The 15,945-nt window shown below is 32.9% G+C and overlaps 1 protein-coding gene across 2 annotated transcripts; it reads right to left on the minus strand.

The window, feature by feature from the left end:
* Positions 1 to 1,166: 1,166 nt before the first annotated feature.
* Positions 1,167 to 15,785, minus strand: LOC129807509 (protein outspread). 2 transcript variants are annotated; one of them, XM_055856809.1, is made up of 13 exons: positions 15,390 to 15,785; positions 15,263 to 15,296; positions 14,964 to 15,180; positions 14,497 to 14,580; positions 10,970 to 11,035; positions 9,450 to 9,699; positions 5,366 to 9,378; positions 5,164 to 5,298; positions 3,576 to 3,718; positions 3,341 to 3,493; positions 3,198 to 3,264; positions 2,040 to 2,148; positions 1,167 to 1,918 (listed from the first exon to the last, which is right to left on the minus strand). In XM_055856809.1, exons 3-13 carry the CDS (start codon positions 15,075 to 15,077, stop codon positions 1,647 to 1,649), a joined length of 5,406 nt encoding a protein of 1,801 aa, XP_055712784.1. In that variant the 5' UTR covers positions 15,078 to 15,180; positions 15,263 to 15,296; positions 15,390 to 15,785; the 3' UTR covers positions 1,167 to 1,646. The 2 variants fall into 2 exon arrangements, with proteins under 2 accessions (XP_055712784.1, XP_055712785.1); XM_055856810.1 differs by lacking the exon at positions 2,040 to 2,148 and having other exon boundaries at positions 15,263 to 15,785.
* Between the last annotated feature and the right edge of the window lie 160 nt (positions 15,786 to 15,945).

The raw sequence follows: 15,945 nt of genomic DNA on the forward strand, positions 1-15,945 counted from the left end.
CAAACTTAAGACTTTTTTCGTGCATTAGTAAAATATTTTTTTTTTTATTTGACTCCACTGAAATGGATAAAGTTTAAGAATTCAACGAAAAAAAATAATAAAATAAAATAAAAATAGTTTTTCCATTAACTTTATAATATTTCTATTAATAAATAATCTTAATTTATTTAGTAAAACAATTATAAAAATATTTTTATTGATAATAATATTTATTTATATTTGTATTGAATAGGAGGATGCAATAGCCAAGTCATGTCAACTCCTACCAGGCATGGCAATGCGCCACCCCTTTTCTCCAGTCAATAGCGTCTCTTAACATCCCACTATTCGTAATGAATTTCCATACATGAGAGCATTTGGCTAGGCTATCCGCCTTGGGACCTTTTGGAATAAGAGAAGCAATTATAAAAGAGGACGGGACATGAGGATTACCTTATGGATTTTGAGGACTTTGGAGATAATACAATGACGATAGAGCATTAGAGAATGCTCTCTACATGGTATTGGAACTGTTGAAATTTAGGTTGTTTCCAAATCATCTTTTTAGATTTTTAATCAATCACCATAAAGCTACATTATCCCTTTATTACACCTAGAAAAGTTCAGGAATTTATTTCTGTGATTTTCTACCTATTTAGGAAATAAAATTAGGCAAAAATAATATCACTAACGAAAAACGCATCTTTATTCTATGCGGAGACCACGCATGAATTTATATTCACTGCTTGGGAGTTAATCTGTCTACCAGGGTAGTGTAATAATTGTTATTGAGATTTGTAACAATATCCCATTAAATAAAATATTAATTATGTTCAAACAATAAAAATTTACATAACTTTAAATAAGATTTATAAAATAGAACTAGAACCATTTCTGCTCAAAATTGATCCTTCGATATATGTTAAGATTGCTGATGGTAATTTAATATATAGTTTATGAAGTTTTCTGTATAAATAAGGAAATGAGGAAGATAATTTAAACGAAATATTGTTCAATTAAAAATTACCTGCTTGTAATCCTCCATACATGCGTTCTTTCTGAAGATATCGCACATTTTCAATGATTGAATACTCGAGTTAAAGGGTTAAAAGTACATTAAAACATGGTAAGGCTCTATTATTAAATTTCTCAAACACAATCTTATATGCTCGACAAAAGAAAAGATATTTTTAACACAAGAAAAAACGCTTTTATTACAAAAAAAAGAAAGGAACACCTTAAAGTAAATGATTTTCATACAAATAGTTATGTATCTTTTATAATGTGAAATAAAAACCATCCCTTAACAATAACACTGGGGTTTAGGCTTATGTAAGAAGTGTACATTTTAAATATACTGTATGGTTAAGGCTAGTTTCATTTGCAAAATGTAAAATAAATACAATGTGCTTGTTTTTTTTTACTATGTAAAATGATAAATGTACAATGCCAATTGACTTATTTTTTAGCTGATTTCAATTATGTATTTGCTTTATTTTAATAATGATGATATAAAATAACAGGTAATTTGGCCACAATTGTATTGTCTCAGAAAAGAAAATCACTCATAGCACCTTGATTTTTAGCGGGAAGGATAAGTTCGAGTTAAAGTTTTGTGAATTCAATTTGTAAGGGAAGAAATTTCCATCAATTACAATTATATAATGCTATATTTCTAATTCAAATCTCCTCAGAACATGTTCAGCGTCCCTCTCATTTAAGGGAGGAGGCGAACTAATAGGATTTGCTGTTTTGTTTGTTGCTCCGGTCGCCTTTTGATCATCATCACTCTCACCTTTGTATTTAGATGATAAATCTCTAAGATTTCTGCTCAATCGTAGACTAAGATTATTTGTTGATATCACCTTAGTCTTCATCCTCTCTAACGGTATTAATGTCACTGATGATCCGTGACCAATCACTGGAGATAGTCTTATGCCTGCACATAAATTTAGATAGGAATTCCATATTATAAATTAAATCGTGTCAAAATCCATCATACAATCGAACTAACATGCAATTTTCAAAAATAATAAAAATTCATTTCGATAAAATGGTACCTTCATTCAACTTCAATCTGGGATGTGTTTCTTTTGCTTTTTGCATTACTGTGTTCTCATTAACACCTGTCTGTTTACCATAATTCGGTACTGCACTTTCACCTTCATGCTATTAGTGGACAAAAACATTATAAATGCTTTATATATAAATCTAAAATGTTTTTTATACAAGGTGTTTCACACAAATTTATACAATATTATCTTAAAATTCATCGTTTTGTCTTATATTTTTTCATGTAATAAATATAAATTTTTGTATGAGCCCTTTACTTTCTAATACACATAAAGTTTCTTATACTGAAAGTTTTCCAAAGTGTAATTTCATTAAGGAATTAAGTGAATCTTCGAATGAATAAAAAGTGAACAAGTCACTAATTCTTAAATATTAGACAAATTTTTGCACCTAAACTGCAGACAGGAAAGTTGAAGTAATTAGTGAACCGTATAAAAAATATAACAATAAAAACTTCCAGCTTATAGTGTGAATGTTTTTCGTAAACATTTCAGCATTTTTTCATTAAACTTGCCATCTTGAATAATATAAGAATCCATATTAGAAAAATTAGAGAAAAGGCTTTTCATATTTCTTTTTTTCTTGCAACATTTTGATGTTGCTTTATTATATTTTCACATCACATTACAAATCACAAATTAATTATCTGTATCATTAAATCGAAAAAGTTTTTATTATAAGGGTTTATTTTTTTACAACTTGTGAAAAATATACCCAATTAGAATATTTTAGTATGTTCTGGCTTAAAACGTTTATTAAAAACAAAAACAAAAAATATTATCTCAGTAACTAAAAGTCAGCAAAATCTTTTATTATACTACATATATACTTTTTAAACACATAAAAAAAATATTTTGAGCAAGTCTTATTTTCCTTCGAATTCAATTCATTCAATTTATCTCAGTACAATGAATACTTACTAAAATCAAATTATCAAAAATGCTTTAATTAATGAAAAATTAAATATGAAACACCCTGTATTATAAGGTAATATTTTAGCGTTAAGTTTTTTTTCGTGGAAATTAGAAGTCTAATGTGATGCATATAAATGATGAGTGGGATATATTTCATCACACACAAGAAAAAAAGAAAACTACAAAATCCCACTTACACATTGATCAAGTTCATAAGCAAATGTGACTTACATTTTTGGAATCCTCAAGTTTCCTTTCATCTTTCATTGAAAGCAAGTGAGATTCCATTTGGTAATCCCTTAAAAAAATGAGATAAATTCTTTTAGTAAATGAAATTGACAAGTGTAATTATTGATTCATTTAATTATATTAACCTCGATTTAAGTTGTTGAACTTGCTGTTGGGAGGCTAACAACTGTCGTGTTAAATGTTGAATTCTTTCTTCGAGTGATGCTGTTTCCACACACTTCATTGAGAATTTTTCTGATAGTGATAGAATTTCTTGTCGTACCTCTTCCAATTCTTGCCTAAATAATAATTCGGCACATAGCAAAAAAAAATATTTTAGTAAAAAAAATTATAATGGACTGATTATAAAATTTAACTCACTCTTTCTCTTTATGTTCCATTGCCATTGAATTATAACCACCTTTTTGGAATTGCTTCATAAAGTCCTGCTTAAAACGAGCAATTTCCCGCTGTACTTCACTTTGATGTGCTTTACGCATTGCATCCAGAGCTGCTAATGTCGCCTGCAAGAGTAACATCAAACATTACTTATCCACCTTGAATCAGTGATATGAAAAATTTGAATACAAATTGAAAAAAATTGAGTAAACAGTATATGGTCAATAACGTAAAAATATGTTCATATTTCTTCGAATATTCTTTTAAATTGTCGAATATTCTTTTAAATTGGCTAGTGCACTAGCCTGTTATAGCACTACCAAAAAAAAATTATCAAAAAAAAATCCAAAAAATTGTCGAGTATAATATTTCTCAATTACCACTATTTTTGCAGTAGGAAAAATAACTTCTCTCCGAAAACTATTTTAGGGATTTTGATTTTTTTTCTTTATTTCAAAATAATTTGCATTTTTTTCTAATTTGGGATTCAACTGTCGGATCTCTGTTACATCGTTCAAATTCAAATCACAAATTAGCACATTGTTCAATAAATTATTATTGTAATTTAAATGGTCATTTATACAGAAAGTAGAATTTTTTTCTTTTTTTCCCACGTAGTAAATATTTGCAAATATTTTGAGTGTCAAAAACAATATTCTTAACATACTTACCCTTGAACACCAAACAGAAATTGTACAACAGAAATATTTAGCAGTATTAAAAATTAAATTTATATTAAAAATTAATTGTTTCAATTCAAATAAAATGCATAATCTAATGGGATCTAAGAGGGACCCCCCACCCCCATAAATCGACCGAAGGATCGTTTACATGCCCCTCATTTCCCCCTTCCCTTCGCCTTCCGCGCCAAAACCATGTTTTTTGGGATTGCTCGAAAATGCGTCCTGGAAATTTTTCATTTTTTGGATATGTTTCAGAGATTATCCATGTGACCATTTCGTCCTTATACGAAAATAACGTTAAATAATGCCTAGTGACGATTTTTCAAGGTCGAAGTTTAAAAAGGCCCTAGAGAGCGTATTTCTCATCTGATAAATCTTGGAATTTTCGATGAAAGAACCTGTTCCAATCGTCTGTGAACTGGTACACAACCCATAACTAATTCTTATCCGAAATGCAATTGTAATTACTCCTGAGGTGTATGTTGGGCAGTGTATGTTTCGAGTGATTTATAAATCAGTTGTGAACTGAAAATTAATTCTAATACTCTTAAAACTATTTTGCGGGATCTTTTTTTTTGCGAATACTTTTGTGGTATAGCATCTAAGTTCGAGCACTTCATAAAGCCTGGGACGCTTCGTCACCACTTTTTCTTAAGAATATCGAGACTTAAGAACTGTGCTAAACCTCCAGTCTAAAACACATGTTACATAAATTTAATTACTTCATCCTCTAGTCTCCCTCTCAAAATTCAGATATTTTTTCTTAAAAAATATATTCTAAAATCTCATGATCTAAGTTTTTTAAAATATGTAATTCTATACAATTATTGAACTGCTTTGTAAATAAGAAAAAATAAATAAATTTATTAATCGGCTTTTAGTCTTACTTGTGTCTCTTCAGCTAGAGCTTGTTCCTTCTCGCAAAGCACTGCTTGCAGTTCCTGTTGATGTTTTTTCTCCAATTCATTGATTATTCGCCTATGGGAAGACTCCATTGCCACAAGGCCTTTCTCGCATAAAGCCTAAGAAATAGAGAAATGTGATTATTTAGATTTATAAAAAAATAGGACATAAATATAATTAACTCACTCTAAGTTGCTCAATTTCTGATTGATAGCGTTTTCTCAAACTATCCTCTTTCTGTTTTTCTGGCGTAATAGCTCTCTCGTCACCTTCATTGACAACTTTAAGATGCTTCTCTAGTTGGAAAAGGTGACTTTTTTCACACTCATACTCCTCTTGGGGACTCTTGCTATCAACTTCATCGCTTGAAAATTGAGACTTTGTAGTTTTGTAAGAATAACTGATATCATTGAGTTTTTCCGTCATTTCCATGAGTTCAGTTTTCCTTGTTTCCCGCTTAATTGTGAGCTCTTTGAGTTGCTGAATAATTTTCATATTTTCACTTCTGTAATTCTCATTTATATGCTGTTCATCTTCCAGCTTCTGCTTCAACACTTCAACTGTGTAGCTATAGCTTTGGCATATATCATTTATACTATCTTCATGTTGTTTACCTAAATTGCTTAACTTCTCCCGATTCTCTTCACACTCATCACATCCTTGTTGGAGTTCGGACTCTGTTGAAACACTTTTTACATCCGTCTCTGTCATTGTTGACGCATGTTTTGAGACAAAATTTTCCTCAATTTTTTCTACATGCCTACCAAAAAAGTTCCAGTCAGCCTCTACAATGAGACTCGTAGTGCTGAAATTTAGATCATCAGCCATTTGGTAAAATATGTCCTCATACTTGGCGATATCGGGAACTTTGAAAGGCGTATTAGTGTCTCTTGTTGGGATCATATCATCCATCGAAGGAACAGTGTATTGCCCACTAAGAACACTTATTCGAGCATCAATTATAGCACGATGTGCGCAAATATCGGCTAATTGAATTAACAATCTCCGTCCATCTAAAGATTGAGACTTTTTCTTGAGTTCACCCTTTTGTATCTTTTCGAGAACTTCTTGATGCTTTGACATTAGCTCTACTAAAGTGGAATCTACTTCTTCCCTTAGAAAAATTCCAACTGTATCTGAGAAATGTTCAAAGCATTTCATTTGGGAAAAGGAGATGGATACTGCCTTGTCGGGCTTCGTCATATTCTGGTATTGATTGACACAATTCCTAAATACTTGGGAAATCTCTGATCGGATTAGTTCATTGTTAACAACCATTTGAGCATGTTGCCAAGCTTGTTGGCTTGCATCATTGATTGCTTTATTATTGGAAATACTATCAAGGGTTTCTACTGCCAATCCCATAGCTAATTTCTCCATAGCCTGTGCTTTGAAATCAGCCAGAACAACTTGAAGATCATCTCGTTGACGCTTGAGATTGTCGATTACTGTAGAAGGGAGAGTTATACTTATAGCACAATCTCCATAATCTCGGCACCGATTTGCTGTAAGTAGGAGCCGTCTACAGAGGACTTTAGTAAGGACATCTACACAGCTATTGCCCAAAGATACAACCGTATCCTCTCCATCCAATTTTTTCCGAAGTGCTGTCATGAGTCTAATGGTCTCCATAACTTCTGCGTAGATGAGGTGATCATCACGAGTGGAGGGAGTTTCTGCTCCACTGATGGCTTTGTGCAACCTGGAAAATAGCACACTCTCAAATCCAATGCGTTCCGCTAGGAGTTTCATGTTCTGTTCATGCGTCAGTTGACTCTTTGCCCTGAGTTGGTGTCGCTGATTGAGAAGTTGAGAGAGTTTTTCACGCAATTCCACTTCCATTCCTTCCACAATTTCCTTCACTTTTTCACCCTCACATGATATTGTTGATTCGCTTACGCAGCTTTCGCATGCATTCTTTAATACCTCAAGGGCAACTTGGAGATTTTTTTCTACATCATTATCCAATGTGGGTATTTCTTGGCGCTCCTGAATCAATTTAAGGCTGTGCTCAACATGACGGAGAGCAAGAACAACGACTTCCTCAAGATTCTTGAGACGTTCAATAGAATGGTCAGATACCTTTCTATTGATTTTTGCCGTTGATGAATCTCGAGCCTTACCTTTAAGATTATTTACACGTCTTTCGAGTGAATTTAGTCTCAGGATTTGCTCAACAGGCTTCACAGAATTAACATCATCATCGAGACTCTTTCTTCGTATTTTCGTAATACTACGTGCCTTATGTTCCTGTACACCTAAATCACCCGCTTCGATTTTATCAATCTTCATTTCGAGCTCAGTAATTTTTTCCTCAAACTCTTTGGGAATAGAAAAGGCATCTTTGCCCTTCAGTGACAGTGACCTTCGTTTTTCTGTCTTGGCAATCTTTTGCTTTAGTACACGATTTTGACGATCTGCTGAAAGATACTTAAATGTGAGATCCTGAATTCGAGCTGCCATCATATTTAGTTGGGAGTGTTTGTCCTTCTTAATTTTATCTATGTCATTCTGCAGTGTGACATGACTAATTTCTAAATTATCATACTGATTTTGAGACTCTTTGAGCTCCCTTTTCATAAGACGGATCTCATTTACGGCTTTTTCAAAGCGCTGCTTCAATTCCCTGTATTCATCTGCAAGAGTATCTCTTTCCACAGTATAAGGATCAATGTCATTCAGATTCGTAAGATCGCTGAGAGAATCCACGCGTTTCATTTTATATCTACTGAGACTGCACAGACTCGATGGTCCTGAATTCTCAATATCTTGGAGTTTCTTATATAAAATATCATTCTCATCGATACCACGATTTAATCGGTCCTCGAGGGAATTTATCATTTGCTTGTAATTTTCGATTTCACTTTTTTGTTGTTCATATAGAGCATCAGCCTGTTTTGTCTTCTCCTGTAATTCGATGGCCAGACAATCTCGCGCATCTTCAGCTTCCTTTATTCGAGTTGAGAGTTCAGACTCTGTCTTATCCAATGTTCTTAGCAACTCAGTCATGCGGGTCTCACGTTCTTCTGCCTCCTCACGCATTATCCAAAGATCTTTTTCGACTGTCGCAAGACGACTTCTCAAAATACTGCTAATCTCCATGTCATCGTCAACAGAACTACTGATAATAGCATCATCAAACCTAATACTATCCATTGTGCTACGTCTTGAACTAGGGGGAGACGAAAGGCTTCTTTTATTAAATCTTCCCGCCCGTGAGCTTGATCGTGAGCTCGTGCGCTCTTTGGTTTCAATCACTGGTGATGATGGTGACATAGGTGACACAAAGCCAAAACTATCCGGATGACGACCCTCAGATGCTGTACCGTATTCTTCATCTGAAGAATAATTAATTTTGGGTGAAGTGCCAGTAGACTTTACCGAACCTCCTGGTCCCTTATGAGTTTGAATTATGGTCTTATTGAGGGCATAAATCCTATTTTTATTCTTATACCTCTGTTGAGTTTTCATAAGATCTTTTTCAATCTCACTCTTGAGATCATCACTCTTATTACTTAAAAGAATATCCTTCTCTAGACTCGTATTTTCTATCAGTTCATAAGGATTTCTGCTTGAGGGCTTCTCAGTCGTTTTGCTTGTGATACCTGCCACCACACGTAACAGCTTAATCCAGTCACATCTCACACTATCAGCTATGGCCGAAAGGGTAATTTGATTTTTTTCCCATGTAGTAAGCTGAAAAGCATAGTTTCTAGATACGGACACAGGTACAACTTCTATGAGACTATTCACATCAATGACCCCATCGAGTACACCTTTGGTTTCGGCACTGGGATCACGATAGAAAAATAAGGCTGCTCCACGCAATGTAAACCAATGTTTGCTCCATTCACGACTCTTATTATCCAATTTCATGAGCCATCCTTTCTTTTCATGTATAAGACTTTCTGACATAAAATTCGCTGTGGACTCTGAGTCCAAATTGCATCCATCAGGATCACCACGTTCATGATTTGATGTTTGTCGTAAACTCAGAGGGCTTGATTTATTATTAATTAGATTAACACCCTGACCACTTCCTTTTACAATGGCAGACACAATTGCTGGGGCATTTGACGAGATTGGAAGAGATATTGGACGACTGGATGATTTACAAAAATATTCTTCGAGACTATTATTTCCCAAATTAGGCACTTTTTCCTCCCTCTGATTCTCCACATCCGGCAGTGAAAATCGAGCTGACAATGGACAACATCGTAAAAAAAATTATATCACACTGACATTTTTTTTTTGGCTTTATGGTACTCACCCTTATCTTGATTGCCATACATTCCACCGCTAGGTAATTTGTTGGTTCTTTTGGTACGCACTTTTATTTTGGGAAATGCCGCCAAAACATTGAACCACCAATTTGACTCCTCGGAACATGTTCCTTTCACGAAAGTCACTTTATCAGGACATCGAATTGCTAATGAATAAAGATGTCCTGTGATCTCTTCTGCCCACGTCACCTCTACGACAGATGACATATCAATACATGCTTGGGGAATCGTTTCTGGCTGTAATACAGAAAATAAGATATTATTGCGACTAATTATATATTTTTTTATATTACAGAACGACTCTAGCAGTGTCAGTAAAATTTCGTAGTTTTTACTTAACAAAAGTATTTAACATTATTTACGGCATTGTATAAATGAGTAATCATTTATAAAAAAAAAGTTAAAATTGAGCAGTTTTAAAAACATTAAAGCAACTGATACTATTTTATTATGATACTATTGTGGAATCACAGTGTTTTAATTATAATTCGATGATTCCATGCCACATACTATCTCAGTATAACAATTTTTCAGGAAAGCAAAATTTGTAGTTGACAAATTTTCATGCTGTTCATGTATTCTGCTTTCAAAATAAATAAATATCTTGTCACCCAAACATTGAATTTTCAACTAAATTTTCAACAGATGTAGAGCTCGATCTCATGAATAATTTTTCTGAGTAAAAAAATTTAAACTTAGAATAGTATGAAATGGAGTCGGCAAATTTTATAATAAAAAAATATAATAAATAATTAAATGGTATATTTTCGAAGTAAATATAATATAAAATAAAACTATTTTGCTCGCTATAGAACTTTAGAATTTACATTTAAACTCTTTTTATTTTACATATGTAAATTCTATGCATTTTTTTTTTAATTTTTTGAGGTGACTAATGTATCCATTAATATCTGTAACAAAACAAGATACATATACAAAAATTATACGAAAATTCGTAAGTAACTCAACTTCGTAAGTTCATTCACATAGCGAATTTTTCTTGCCGTAGTATCTACACTATTTTGTATTGTAAGTATTGTGCATCTAAATTATTTAGTTTGGAAATATATATTAAAAAAAAGAAATATCAAAAGGTAATTAAACGTTTGTTTTTTAATATATTTATTTAAAACACGCTATTTTCCTAAGTATATTGCTCTTACTACACTCAAACACTACATATATTGCTCTTACTACAAAAGAAACAGCGTTATAAGTTAATTGCTCTATTTAAAAAAAAAAAACTAAATAATCTAAAAATCGATGTTTTTTTTGTTGCTATTTTTACATATTCAGAACAACACGTATTTAAATAGACTAGAATATATATGATGACAATCAATTATTACTAAAAAAAACAAAGTAAATACGGCATTGTCAAAAAATAAATTGAAAAAAATCAATGCACTTAATCAAATTTTTTTTGAAATATTGAAGTATATTAAAATATTAATAAAAAAGATATGATCAATCATACGATAGTGATCAAACATTAATAGAAACTTACATGTTCATCGACGGAATATGTTAAATCTCCATCGTCGTACAACACAAACCATCTGCGCTGCCACCTCTGGAAAAGTAATAATTAATTTATTACACACATTTTATTCTTTCTCCTTCTCACTCAATTTCAATATTCCTCAAGTCAGACAAAACTGTATTGACTATAGCTCATTCCACAGTAATACATTAATTAATGAATTCATGAATAAATGTTGTCTATACATTAAATTTACACTCAATATATGTATATAGAAAAGTTTTAATATACTTTTTATTTTTTTTTAAATATAATCATATTTACAATTATAGAGAGGTGAACAAATAGGTCAACAATAGCAATTCAAAATTCAATTCACACTTCCAAGGTAACGGAACATAATACAAACTTAAAAAAAATTTACATATTGTGCTTTAGAGAAACAGTCGTAAGCATTAAATGACAATAATAATTGGACAACATCGTATGTGAAATATTTATGTATGCAATACATAAAATAGGAAATCAAAATGTATTGTCGTCTTGTGATTTAAAAAAAATGATCATTTTCAGACAATTTTTAACTGTTAATTTTTTTTGTACATACATCAAAATCAGTATTTCTAAAAGACCCTCATGTTAAGCACGAGCCAAATATATCTTGATGTGTGCAGTTTCAGAAAAAATGTTTCAGGCGTTTTCGAAATATCTTTACAACAGATTTTGAAAATGGTGTTTTGAGAAAAACGCGTTTAAAGTTTTACAACAATTTGCGCGCGCGGGCGGTATGCATAACTAAAACTGCTTTACCTCAGAGTTTTACTCCGATTGACTTGAGATTTTCAGAAAATAATCTTTACTTATTAAACTATTTAATAAGCAAATAAAAAATCAATTTTTTGAAGCCTTCAAACCCCCTTTACCCCCTTAAGACAAAAAAAAATTTTCTCAACATTTTTTAGTGCAATATTAATAAAATTATCATGATAATATTTTAGGACGTCAGCGAAAGCAGTACTTTATCATTACCATTCTCAATTCTAAATGTTATGAAATTATGTATTTCCATATTTCGCGTTTACTTAAATAGTTTAACCTCATTAAAACTACCATGCACTCACTGTAGGAAAATAACTATACTGTTTTTTGCGCTCATACAACGAAGAACTGGAGCATTGCTAATGTTAATATAGTAACATATCTCACTGAATGCATTCTTATATTATTTAAGATGAATATCATCAAACTAAACTATCGTGATTCTTGTCAGATCCAAAAAAAAATATCACAAAAAAATCACCTCTAATTCTTTTAATTTAGCAAAATATTTATTGATAAAATATGGTATTAAAATAGAAAAAAATAACAATAAACTCTGCAGATTTGATTGGGAAATAAGAAAAAACGCAATGTTCATATAATGGAAACTCGTGTAAATTTCTAAAAATTCCTACAACACGCGTATTTATTTTCACTGAAATATATTTCTGGCTTTTTTATGCTCATCACTAGCACATTCAACTCAAAGTAATACTTGATAATCTTTTGATAGTCTTTACCCGAATAATTTTCTTGTTATACTATATTAGGTGAGATTCTTAATAATCTCACCTACTATAATCCTAACAAAATTTCATGTCGTCCGATCGAGCTCAAACTTGGCCAAAATGTGTTTCAACACTTCCTGATCACGAATATATATGTGGCTAATTTACGTTCCCGGCCGGCCGGCCGGCCGTCCGGTCTTTGGAGCTTAATAGCTCTTAAACTAAAAGAGATATCGACTTGCGGTTTTCGGCAAGGTTATATATCGGGTGAAAATTGCAACTTGGTGCATTGACCCCCCACCCCCACCCCTCCTTCCGCCATTTTTAATATCCCCCTTTTTTTGTTTTCTCAAAAGCTCAGCCCCTATGGCATCGATCGAGCTCAAATTTTAGTATGTTATAGCTGGGCCTTAGGGCTTTCCATCAATACCAAACTTAAGGTCTTCCGACCCCCCTGACCCGAGCAATAAGGGTCCAAAAAAAAATTCTTAAAATGGCCATAACTCCAGTTCTAATTGTCAGATTTTAAAAAGTGAGGGCTTTTTGGAAAGCTCTCATGAAATTACACTTCCCTTCTAACATCACAAGTTCATAAAACCACCGCTAGGGGCGCTATTTTTAAAAAGATTTTTCAATTTTCTAAGTTACATAATTCAAAATTCCTTTATGCAATCGGGCTGAAATTTTAGTATGTTGTAGCCGCTGATTATACCTATCAAACAAAAAAATACTTAAGTCGATCCATAACCCCTGACCCCAGCTATAAGGGGTCAAATTTCGAATATAGACCGGCCTCTATCTCCGGTTCTAATTAACATATCGACCTAAATTTTGGCTTTTTGGTTTCGTCTCGATGAGCACTTTCAGATGGAAGTTCAAAAGGTCACCACAGGTGGCGCTGCGATAGCGTCAAAATTCATCCAAATTAAAACTCATTTTTCTCAAAAATTCCTTTGGGCAAGTTAATGAAATTTTAGAGTGTTATAGTCCATTCAAGGACGTTTCCAAAATGGTGCGTAAGTGCGCTGTGGTTATAATAGAACCGAAGATATGAGGGGTCAAAGTTCAAGAAATTCAAAAAATCATATCTGGTTTTATGTGACCGATTTTGATGAATGAGGGCTTAACTCTTTCGCGTCTTTAGGGTCATATATGACCCGGGGAAAAAAGTTTCTTTTTGGCTATTTACATTAATTGAAATCTAACTGGAGTCTTGAGAAAATGAGCCAAGAATCGTACATCCTTCTATTATGATGTCGTGCACGAACAGATAGATTTCAATTAATGTAAATACCCAAAAAAAACTTATTTCCCCGAGTCATGACATTACCCTAAAGACACGAAAGAGTGAAACGAAAGATCTCACCAAATGCTACAACTTTGTAGAGCATTTGAGCTTCGTGGGACCAACGCCAGGGGCGCCATAGTCGAAAACCCAATGGCAATATCACATAACCTGAATTATCTCGACTTTGGCTGAACCGATTTTGATGATTAAATGATGATTAAATACAAAATTTGTATAATTTCACGAATTTGATTCAAAATAACTGAATGGCGTTCCACAACTTCAGCTCTAAATCGAATTTGCATGCATTCCAAATTAGCTCATGTTAAGAATCTCACCCACATAATCCGGTTAGGATTATCTGTCCCTTTATAATTAAAATTTGGGAAAGTGTGATTGAAATATCGAGATTTCCTTCTTTTCATATTAAACCCTTATTAAGTTTCGATGCTCCAAAATTCTCTTAAATGGTATCTTTGGTTCATTTGACGTTGTAAAAAAAACATTCTTCAAATATTTGTTTCAAAAGATACGCAATTTGTATCTTTTGTCAACAACACACTGATGAAGACAACTACATAAGAAAGGAGAGGTAAAGAGAATGTAGGAAACGTCTGTGTAATTAGTTTTATCATTTCGACAATGAGAGATATTTTCTAGTGATACCAAAGAAGTGTTAACAAAAAAAAAAGCAGGGAATATCTTTTCTTTCATACCTTCGTTCTATAAAGAGGGTTTGTGATAAAATCCCAATCAGGTGCAACAAACAAATAGCCGCATTTCGTGACTTTCCTCGTGGACTATAAAGAAAAATAAAGAAAATACTCTATCAATATAAAAATAAATTTGTGCATTGAAGTACATTTTTTTCTTGTTTTCTTTTTATAGCCTTCTTAGACATTCGTATACGACGAAATATTTATTACATGTTTTCACGGGCGGTTTGGTAATTGTGTTGAACTTGACGAATTTAATTGATTGCTTTCTACTATATTAATTTAATTTTTGCCCACACCACGATCTTCACAGTGATCGAGTATGCCCAAGCGAGAAACACTCGTGTAGAGAGTCCATCCGTGCTAAAGGAAAGTGTTGAGTACACACAATTGGTATATAATGTACCATCAAATACATTTATATAGCTTCTCTCTAATCCTATGCACATTAGATCTCTAACACTTACACGATTAGATTCCAAAGCTTTTAGACTGTGCTCCTCCCGTTGGCGAAAACAGTGACTGCACTTGCTCACGTTGAAGATGTTGGCAGAGAATTTCCTGCAGTCATTTCGACTCATGATCACTGGATGGTTAGTATAGATCCTTTCTTTAGGATGCTCAGATTCTCACTGGGGGTCACAGCATCTGGGGTGAATGTGTTGTGTAGAGTGCGTGAGGAATCTTAATAGAATATCATGGGGTTAGAGAAGTTGCAGCCTCTATATTTTATTTTCGTGTTTCACTCATTTAACTATTTCTGTACCTCAGAAAATATGTGAGAGAAATGCACAGGCAACCTCCGTTGCGCGAGATATAAAATGCAATGGAAAAGAAGAAACTTGGGGGATATTGTGTGATCTCTTGTGTCCAATATCACCTTTTTTACTCACTTTTTCACACAATATTACCATCGAGACTACTTATATTCACACTAAATCGCCACAATTTGGCCACTTATCCACATTTGCAATAGGAAAAGTGAGATATTCCCATGGAATTCATATATATTGGCTCTGACATTTTCCATCCACCTCCAGCATTACACTGAAGTCACACTCACATGAAAAAATTGGAAGAAAAACAAGAAACACCACATTCTATATTTATAATAAATACAGAATATTAAGCCGAATATAAAGTTCTACTATATCATAATTATTCTCAGTAGTATTTACAAATAAACTATTTTGATGTCAGGTTAACTTTTCACAATATCTTCTACGTGCGAATGCAAGAATAAAACTGAAATGAAAAATAATGAATAATGGTTTTTTTAGCTGAGAACTCCGTCAAATCTTACAATCATAGATGGCATAGGTGACGTTTAAGAGGAAAATTTTATGATCTGGTGCGAGATCTCTTAAAATTTCGATTTCCACAAAAAACTCAGATCCTATTATCATTTAACTCGATTCTCAATTATCTGCCCTTAAATAACCTGCTTGA

Source organism: Phlebotomus papatasi, chromosome 3, assembly GCF_024763615.1.
Source record: "Phlebotomus papatasi isolate M1 chromosome 3, Ppap_2.1, whole genome shotgun sequence".
Taxonomy (NCBI): domain Eukaryota; kingdom Metazoa; phylum Arthropoda; class Insecta; order Diptera; family Psychodidae; genus Phlebotomus; species Phlebotomus papatasi.